General features: G+C 34.5%; 1 protein-coding gene across 1 annotated transcript in view; it reads right to left on the reverse strand.

The window, feature by feature from the left end:
* Nucleotides 1–8,248: 8,248 nt before the first annotated feature.
* Nucleotides 8,249–11,034, reverse strand: part of LOC106875046 (serine protease 23) — a 2,849-nt gene continuing 63 nt past the window's right edge. The window contains exon 1 of the mRNA XM_014923007.3: nucleotides 8,249–11,034. This exon is cut by the window's right edge and continues 63 nt beyond it. Coding sequence (XP_014778493.1) covers nucleotides 8,908–10,041 — 1,134 coding nt within the window. The 5' untranslated portion in view covers nucleotides 10,042–11,034 and the 3' untranslated portion in view covers nucleotides 8,249–8,907.

Genomic DNA, 11,034 nt, shown 5'->3' on the forward strand with positions numbered 1-11,034 from the left:
ACAAATTTTTCTTTAAAGGACTTGTGTTTTACTTGTTTTTTGTTTTTTTTTTATGTGGCCGCTAAAAAAGATCCAGGTTTTGGATCAGCTCCGGAAACAGTTTCGGAACAAGTTGAGAACCACAGGTCTAGATACTAAATAGTGTTATGCAGAGATATGCCTGTCATAACTTTGAAGACGATGCCAGTATGAACTAGGGGTGGATATCGCCTCTTTTGGACTCGTGACTGGTACATAACATCTCGTTTTAAACGTTGTGCTTTTGCAGCCCAAAAGAAGATTGCTGCTAAATATCACACGTACTCAGCTCAGCAGCTGCTAGAATATATCATTAAAGTACGATCCTCCAGTGAAATACGATGTTGTTACTGAAACAATATACAATTCTTCCACTGGAATGATTGTGTTGGGACAAATGTTGAGTCGATATATATATATATACATATATATATATATATATATATATATATATATATATATATTTACATATATTAATTTATGTATATATATATATATATATATATATATATATATATATATATATTTACATATATTAATTTATGTATATATTAATATTATCTCAGTTTTAAAACTTCGATAATGAAAATATGTTAATAGTTACCAGGGTAGCAAAAATTACACGAAAACTGGGATATCATACCCGGTCAATAGGTAGAAATACCAAGTTAAAGTGATGTATTTTGAGTAGATATAAAGAATAATAATAAATGGAGCAAAACGCGTATAATCAATAAGTTCCTTTAATTCCGACATATGTTTCAAAATATATGTGCACTCTACTCCAAAGAAGTAAGAGGTGTTGGAATTGCACATAAATTCATCGTCAGGGAACCAACATACAAAAGCAAGAACGCATGTCTTGCTTTGGTATGTAGAGTGCTCATATATTTTGAAACATGTGTAGGAATTAAAGGAACTTATTGATTATATGCGTTTTGCTCCATTTATTATTCTTTATATATATATATATATATATATATATATATATATATATATATATATATACACAGGTTTGGCCAAAAGTCACCTGACTGTAAATCAAGACCATTTAATTTCAAGATTTATTTATGCTTAACAACTGAATGAATTTAATAAAACATCTAAATTTGAAATATCATGAAAATTGTTCAAACTGAAGTCCTTTCTTGAACGACACATTTTCCCATTCGAGTCAATACAGAATTAAAGATAAGTATTTATGGAATTTTGATTTACTGTCGGGTGAGTTTTGGCCAAACCTGTGTGTGTGTGTGTATACAATTGCAGCGTGGAAGGTGTTTACAAACCATTAAAAACACACACACACACACACACACACACACAAACTCCAATTTAAACACAAACAAAACGCCAAGCAGAAATTGAAGTAGATGGTGAATATGCTCCAGAATAATCATTTAAAGATGTTTTTGTTAAATTTTGTTATTGCTTTTGTTGAATAAAATTTATTGAAAAAAAATAAGCCGCAATAATTATGCACCAACCTAATACAATAAAGTCATATATACAGCAATAATTACTTTTGAAAATGGGTTTTCTATAAAGTATGGCTACATATTTATATATCACTGTATCAGTGTATCGAGCAGACTATTGGATGTTGTTATACACCGCTGGTTACAATGTGCTTCCTTGCATTCTTGTAGCTTTCGTATGATGCCATCCCAATGGCTAAGCGGGCAGGTCAACATTCCCCTCCGTACGGAGCACCAGTCTTTGGCAGCATCACCCATTTGCAGGTGAGGGGGTTGGAGCAACGTAATAATGAAGTGTTTTGCTCAAGAACATAACGCATTATCGACCTGGGAATCGAAACCACAATCCTACGGTAGGGAATGCAACATTCTAACCGTATGTGTGTGTAAAAATATGTATACACACACACACAGCCACACATACATGCATACATACATATATATGCATATACACACATACTTGTATATACGTATACATACATGCATACGCACATATGTATATGTATTTCGAATTTGTACTTTTTCTGCAAATAACTTGATCTTAGTCTGCCGCAACTGAAGCCCTTATAATTTAGAAGAGCCACTTGCCCCTTTAACAGCACACACAACCTAATAGATTCCTTTTCATTTATCAGTTATTTGAGTATCAAAACTTTCGTTGCACTTCTGTCACTTGACCAATGGCACACTTCCACGACCTGCAGAGTAGGAGCTCCTGGTAGGGCCTCCCATGTAGGACAGGTCAAAAGACAAAGGCCTAACTGACATGGACCATCGCTTCCTGAGGTAAAAATGGGTTTGCGTAGGAGCAAAACTCCTACTTAGAAAAAAAAGTTACAGAAACATCCATGGCAGTTCAAAACCAACAAGAACTTGGCTGAAGAAAGCCTTCCTTCGGGGAAACATGACGTGGTGCAACCCAATCCGAAAAGAAGCTGCAAGACCGACTCTCCTTCTGACCACCAGGACAATCCAGATCAGTAGTTCTCAACCATTTTTTAACTGTGAATCCATTTGGTTCCTATTTTATCCAGGTGGTCCCCGCTAGCCATTCGATGTAACCCTTTCAGTACCAACCCGCTTGAAACCGCCCCTGGCTCTAGTACAAATGCCTTGTTTACAGAAGTTCTGAATTAAAATCTTCCACCAAACCTTAGTCACAATTTATGTTCCTAACACTAACTTAATGATAACTAAGTTATTTTACTAAATTATTCGTTATATTTAAAATTAATTGAAAGAAACAGAGCATCTCAACAGAAATATGGTAAAAAGGGTTAACAGATGATTAATTTAACCCTTTCAATACCAACCTGACTGAAACCAGCTCTGGTCCTGAGAACAAATGCCTTGTTTACAGAAGTTCTGAATTAAAATCTTCCACCAAACCTTAGTCACAATTTATGTTCCTAACACTAGCATAATGATAACTAAGTTATTTTACTAATTTCTTTGTTATATTTAAAATTAATTGAAAGAAACACAGAGACTCTCAAAATAAATACGGTAACGAAAGGGTTAAAAAATTATTTTATTTTTATAATTACATCATAATATTAAGAATTCTATAAAATATTTTGTTAAAATAATTTGTGTATTGTAGAAATACAACTAGTTTATTTTACACATATTTTAACAACTAAGTCTTATACGGAGCCCTAGGGGCCATATGGATCCCCGGATCCCAGTTGAGAGTAGAGGATAAAAGTCGTCGATGGCTTAAACCCTAAAGGGAATGAAGGCCTTAGGCAAACAAGCAATCAAACAAGCAAGCAAATAAGAGTTTTATAGACCCTTGGGGTGTTTTGGTTGAATCCTTGGACGTAAGGATCTGGTACATAGCTGTAGTTGTACTTTTGATATAAGACATGAGTCACCATTAGTCTCTTTTAATTTCAATTCTTGTACTTCTTTATACATTTATCCTGGTCATTACTGCAGTTTCTTTTTGTAGATGCCCGGAATTGGTTTCGAATGGATGGAAATGTTCGTTATGTAGATATAAATCATATTTGAAATATCTGCTTTTATATCACATCTCCATTGAAATTAGTTGAAAAAGTATTTGCTTGTGGTAAAAAAAAAACTATTGAAATGATTTATTTGACAGAATAGGAAAAAAAAAAGACACAGATAATAAAACAAGAGCACTCAGAGAGCGCAAACCTCCGACAAAGCAACACCAACGTCCTCTCAACGATTAGCCAGAGATGATCTTTAAAATGAGAATATCTGAAATAAAGTCAACTGCTCTCATAAATGAGAATACTAAAAATGAACCCGACCGCTTTAAAAAATTTAGTAAAAATAATCCAGAATCCTTGTTCAGCACCAGATCGATCCCAAAATCTAATCAGATCGTGTCGGTCACGAGGCCAAACATCCCTGAACGTTTCATCCGAATCCATCCAGCGGTTCTTGAGATATCTTGTCCACGGACAAACAAACAAACAAACACAACTGAAAACAATGCTTCCGCCTTCGCAAAGGCGAAGTAATAATAATTTAGAAATACTGTAAAGCATAAAATCCCATGTATGTGTATAACGGTACACAGACATATGTACTCTTGTATAAAAACACACATACACATGTATATTCTTTTATTCCTTTATTTGTTTCAGCCATTTGACTGCGGCCATGCTGGAGCAACGCCTTTAGACGAACAAATCGACCCCAGAACTTATTCTTTGTAAGCCTAGTACTTATACTATCGGTCTCTTTTGCCGAACTGCTAAATTTCAGGGATGTAAACACAGCAGCATCGGTTGTCAAGCGATGGTGGGATGACAAACACAGACACACAAATACACACATACACACACGCACACAGACACACACACACGCACACACACACACATACACACACGACGGACTTCTTTCAGTTTCCGTCTACCAAATCCTCTCACAAGGCTTTGGTAGACCCGAAACTGTAGTAGAAGACACTTGCCCAAGGTGCCACGCAGTGGGACTGAACCCGGAACCATGTGGTTGGGAAGCAAGTTTCTTGCCATGCAGCCACTCCTGCGCCTGTGTGTGTGTGTGTGTGTGTGTGTGTGTGTGTGTGTGTGTGTGTGTGTGTGTGTGTGTGTGTGTGTGTGCGTGCGTACGTATATATATTTTTTCTTTTATTTTGTTTACTTGTTTCAGTCATTTGACTGCGGCCATGCTGGAGCACCGCCTATATATTGTTTTTATGACAAATTTATATAAAAAACAATTTAACATCAAACTGAAGGATCATTCTACACATTTTTGTTGAGTACATCTTTATTAAACTTCGAAGTCATAGTTAACCTTTTCCTTATATATGTATATGCATTTATATATACATACATGCGTATATATAAATTCACAAAAACGCTGACACACACACACAAGAGTACATTCTCTTATTTTGGCCATACTGGGGCTCTGCTTTGCAGGGTTTAGTCGGACAAATCGACCCAGCGCTTATTTTTAAACGTTTTATATTATTCCTATCGGTCACATTTACCGAAACGTTAAGTTACGGAGACGTAAGATAAATAGAATTGGTTGTCAAACTGTAGAAAGGCAAACAGAAAGACACACGCGCGCGCACAAAGACACAAATGTAAAGGGATTCCACTCAGGTTCCGTTGACAAAAGTCACTCACAAGTCATTGGTCAGTGGAACACTATAATAAAAGACAGCTACCCAAAGCGCCACGCAGCGCAAGTGAAGCCAAAATCACAGAGCTGCAAAATGAAATTTTAAAACATGGGGCCTGAGCTAAACACTAGAAGTGGAAATATAAAGCATTATATATTGATCTTACGTTATACAGGCTTCATGTCGATACCAAGCTCACACACTTGTATGTAGACTGATTCAGTTACTTGCCTTAGTGCTGCATCAAGGAGATGTGTAGCTATGATATCAACACTGGGTCAACTGACTGAGTCATAGTGTTTATGTAATGTGTTAAATAATTGAAGTATGTTGCTTTTCAGTAAATTTGTTACACAGCTCACTGGATCTGTTCTCTAATACTGCGACTTCTCTTTCATTTTTAAGTTTCAGAGAGGTTTGCACGTGGGACTTCTTGGCTCTTTATACAATGTACCATATTTCTCACAAGGCTGAATTTAAAGTATCTTACGTTGACCCATTCAAAAGGTCAAATAACAACTAAGCCGGAGAGTCACCATATATCCGAATTTTCAAAATAGATAATTAATTAAATGAATAAATAAATAGATAAATAAATAAATAAATAAACAAATGTAAAGAGAACTCACCCGAGACCAATAAAATCCGCTAATAACTCAATTTAAATATTTACAGTAGAAATATAGCAATGACAAAGTCGTAGAAGTACGACAGAAATTTTGACTCCTCAAGAAATAAACGAATATTTAACAAATAGCTAAAATATGCATGCGCTAAAATTTAATCAGTAAAACATTCTTATACGTAAACTTTTCTCTATAGGAAAACTTTTCAGTATTATGTTATTCTTTCTCTTTGTGTGTGTGCATGTGTGCATGTGTGTGTTTGTGAATAAATATGCACAGCTCTGGTGCGCGAGCACACACGCATGAACACAAACACACACACACAAACACAGATTTAGCAGTTTACGAAGCTCGCATTCATGGCTGTATGGTTAAGAAGCTCCTTGTGTGTGTATATATATATATATATATATATATATATATATATATATAATATAATATAAACAACGTATAAATATATGCATATATCCATACATATATGTACATACCTACATCTATATGTATACATACATGCATATATGGGTACAGGACATAAAAAAACAAAAACGTTAAACACAATGAGAAACGAAAACATAGAAAACGAACATTTTTCGAACAACGAAAAACACAAACAGAGAAACGAGACGTGTAACATAAAGAGTACACCCCTTCGACAGTTGTTCCTGTTTCATCTACTTCGGGTTTCGAAGGCAAGGACAATACGCGACTTCGTTGGAACAGTCCTTCCCGCAAAGCAAATTAAAGAGTACTGTAGGGTTCGCCACTATCCCCTGTGGAGCCTCGTAGAGCTTTAGGCGTTTTCTCTCAATAAACCCTCACAACGCCTGGTCTGGGAATCGAAATCGCGATCCTACAACTGCGAGTCCGCTGTCCTAACCACTGGGCCATTGCGCCTCCACACATGCAAATAAACACACACACACACACACACACATGTATATATATTCATATAAATGACCCAGCGTAGCTGCAGCTCTCCAGCTAAAGCTTGTAAAAGATATACCTGTGTGTGTATATGAATAAACATTTATATATATATATATATCTATCTATATATATATATATATATATATATATATATATATATATATATATATATATATATATATATATATATATATTTGCTGATTTTCAGTTCAAGGACTGTGGCCATGTTGGGGCACAGCCATTTATTTTGCTACACTATCACGAAACTTCATCTGATGTGTGACATTTGGTGGATGAGGGAGTTTACGTCGCTGGTTTCATTTGTGTTTCTCGCCTTGAAGTAAGTTCATCACATATGCACGTACATATATATATATCAAATTATAATTTAGGGTATCTAAGATACACCGCTACGCTGAAAATAGCAACCAAAGCTTGACTCTAAAACCACAATAAATGTTCATATAGCACCAGGAGAGAAGACGAAGAGACAAAATAAACAAGCAAAAATTATTGGATAATTCCAGATCCCGGATTTCTGGCTCTGCATAAGAAATGCTTTGCCTCATCAGTGGAATATACACAGAAAAGTACATGTGACAATTATTCGGTAGCCATGATAAAACTTCTGATGTCGCCAAACTGAAGAGATAGCGGCGTGGGTTTCCGCCCCGACATCCGAAACTTCGTTTTATCATGGCTACCGAATAATTGTTACATATTATATTTACAGATAAATTCCACTATTTACATAATATCGAGGTCTCTTTCTTTCTTACCTTTTCTATCAATATATATATATATATATATATATATATATATATATATATATATATATATATATATATATGTGTGTGTATATATATATATAAGTCTGTTAAAGTCTGTCATACCGGCCATGACGAAGGGAAATAGCCCTGAAACTCGAGTCGCCTTTATATATTTATATTTATATATTTGATCCTTTATATTGAACACTCAATATTTCATCTACATTCAATACTTTCTTTCATGGTGCCATCCATTTTTATTTTATTTTATTTTATATATTGTATATTATATTATATATTGTATATTATATTATATATTGTATATTCCATATTCTATACCCCACATTGGTTTTGCAGGAATATAAAAACATAAAAAAACAGACAGTGTTGGAACTCTTTTAAACAAAATAATATATTCCTCTATACACAATCATACAAAAAAACCACCTTTTTTGTATTTATTTTTACTCGCATATATATATATATACATGTATATACATGCATACATACACGTATGCATATACTGAGAGAGGGTGAAAAAGAAAAAAAGAGACAGAGGGAGACAGAGGGAAAGTGAAGGAGAGATATCCTGAGGTTTCATACACGCATAAATATTCAGAAGTATCCGAGACATTCGTAAATACATGAATACATTGATGCATAAATATACATATATACATGCATACATATATCTACACAAACACGTACATCCATAAATATGTATATATATACATATATATAAAACAATTGTAAAGGTGACCAACACGTCGAGTTGAATATATTTTAATATACACTGGTGCGTAATATGTCTACATGTACAATCGCAAATAATAAAATATCACACACGTATATATATATCTATCTATCTATATATATATATATATATATATATATATATATATATATGTGTGTGTGTGTGTGTGTGTGTGTGTGTAGTAAACCCATAAATTTCTGTGTTCAAACGTACACGTATCTGTATATTTATGTAAATGTTTATGATATAAAAAGTGATGGTTCGTACGTGCACAGTCAGCATATATTGTTCTCTATGTGAATCTAAGTCGATGTTTGCTCACACACACACACACACACACACACACACACACACACACACATATATATATATATATATATATATATATGTATGTATGTATGTGTGTATATATGTGAATGTATGTATGTATATATTATGTATGTATGTATGTATGTATGTATGTCGAGTTGAAACGTATTTTCACGCCTTTACTTCTTCATGACAGTGTATTCATTAAACGTATGTATGCACATCACAGTGAGTAGTGAATGTGTGTGTGTGTGTGTGTGTGTGTGTGTGTGTGCGCGTGCGTTTACATATCTATAAGTCTGTGTGTCTGTGTGTATAAATGTCATATATGTATTTATGCTGTGAACATCCAAAAACCTGCTCCGTAATGTCTCGAGTGTTGAAACGTTCATCAATAAAATAAATGTATTTGTCGTTGGTCACACGATCCTCCGCTACTCCGAGTCGTCCCTGCTTGGACGATGGAACAGATGTGTTTGATCCTGGAATCTGTCAATGCTGTAATGACCGTCCATTGACCATTTGACCGGTTGGCATGGTTCGTCTTTATCATTCGGGCATGCGAAACAATGCCCGATATACGAAAACCCTTTTGCTGATTGTACGTAAATACGGCTGAGCCGGAATGACCACTGCCAGCTCCGCAAACTCTTGTAATGAGATTATGATTCATGAATAATCTTCCGGTTTCCCATGGACATGTGTTAATCGAGAACTTCAATTCCTGTTTAAATGTAAACCCCATATAATACATATCAAATGCCATAGTGTTCCTGTCCGGAGCCTTCAATTTCATAAACTCTCTGCGTCCAGTTACTTCTACGGCCAATTCTAAAACAGCATAATCATTCATATATCGTTCAGTGTCTACCAAGTTGTCAACTAGTAACCAACCTTTTGGTACCGTAATGCGTTTGACATAGTGAATTCTTCGGCTTAATATTGTCTCTTGAATTATCACTTGTAGATTTGTAAAACTTGTTCTGCCATTGTGAACACAATGGGCGGCAGTTAGAACAAACTGTGCAGAAAGAAGTGTCCCAGAACAACCGGAAGAAAGGATCACAACATTTTTACCAAAGTCTCTCAAAGGATATAACAACCTTGCAGAGATACAAGAATATCTTTTATGCTGGTTTCTCTTATCAGGGATTCTTTTATGCCAAGTGGAGCCATTCCGTTTTTTATGAACTGACAAAGGTGTTGCTTCATTACGGAGGGATTTTCTGAAGTGGAAGTAACTTCTGATGATACTTAAATAACTTTGGTACGGTTGGTTGTTGATCAAAGGGAAATTACTATTCAAAGAAGAGATGGTAAAAAGAACTTTCGATACATCTACAAGAAGATTATTTTCAGAAGATAAGAGTTCATGACTGAGTTCAGAGATAATTGTTTCGTATTTGTTATCATAAAGATTTGTTGCCGACATAAAACCAATTAGAGTACAGAGAAACATATAGAAATAGGTCCTTTCGGGAGTAAAGAACATTGTTGATATAAATTTAACAAAGGGTGAAGTCATGACTTAAATAATGCTTCAAACAAATAAACAGTTGCATAAAGAAAATAGATATTTTTCGTTTTAGATTTTGTTATGAATATTTTTGTAGCTTTTCTGAGATTAAATTATAATGAAATAATTACCCCAGAGGAATTTTATACGAATATCAAACGATGGAATGATAATAAATACGTTGGTTTAAATCCAGCGACTCACCTTCTCACCAAGCATTTAAATTCCAACTCTAGAGATGACTGTAATATCTTTCCAGCAGCTGTTATGCTTCAATAGTTAATGTCCGGTTTCCTTATTGTTATTCTAGTTCCTTCCGTTCTATATCGATCCTCTAAAATATGTCTCCTTATTACACTGTACGTAATCCAAGCAATTAAATCCATTCCTAATTAGAAAATTAAGCACTGGTTACAGTTTTTTTTTTCTTCTGCAGTTTTTAAGAATTTTATTTTTTCATCGTTTTCTTTCATTCTTTCAACCAATAACCAATAATTTTGAAGACGATGATCGAAAGTAATGGCAAAGAATTGGCTCCGAATTCCAACAGAGAAGAGTTTTCTCTCTCAGTGTCGTTTTAAACTGACATGTTCTTTGACAAGTGAATGGAATAAAAATCGACAGAGGTCTGACAGTGTAAAAAAAAAATGTCTATTCTTTGTTCTTTTTTTTCTTAAAATAAAAAGAAAGAAAAAAGAAAGCAGGAAAGAAAGAACGAAAGAAAGAAGACAGATGTGTGGGAGTTATGTAGTTTTTGTATTTTTTCTTTTGTATCTTTTGAATTTGTTTTTGTTTAAACAGTTTGATCAAAAGTTTGATGTACGATCTCTACACACACATATATTTATATATAAAGTAACGGTAGCACAGAGGAGGCACGGCGTAGGTCGGTGCTAAAGCAACAACACAATTCATCTTTGCTTATGACATTTATGAAGAAGATATCCAAAGAAATGATTGAAATCACCGGATTGGTTTCAGCTGTTTGTGTGATGTCAAAAT

The sequence above is a fragment of the Octopus bimaculoides genome, chromosome 4 (genome assembly GCF_046866305.1).
Source record: "Octopus bimaculoides isolate indiv1 chromosome 4, ASM4686630v1, whole genome shotgun sequence".
NCBI classification, from domain to species: domain Eukaryota; kingdom Metazoa; phylum Mollusca; class Cephalopoda; order Octopoda; family Octopodidae; genus Octopus; species Octopus bimaculoides.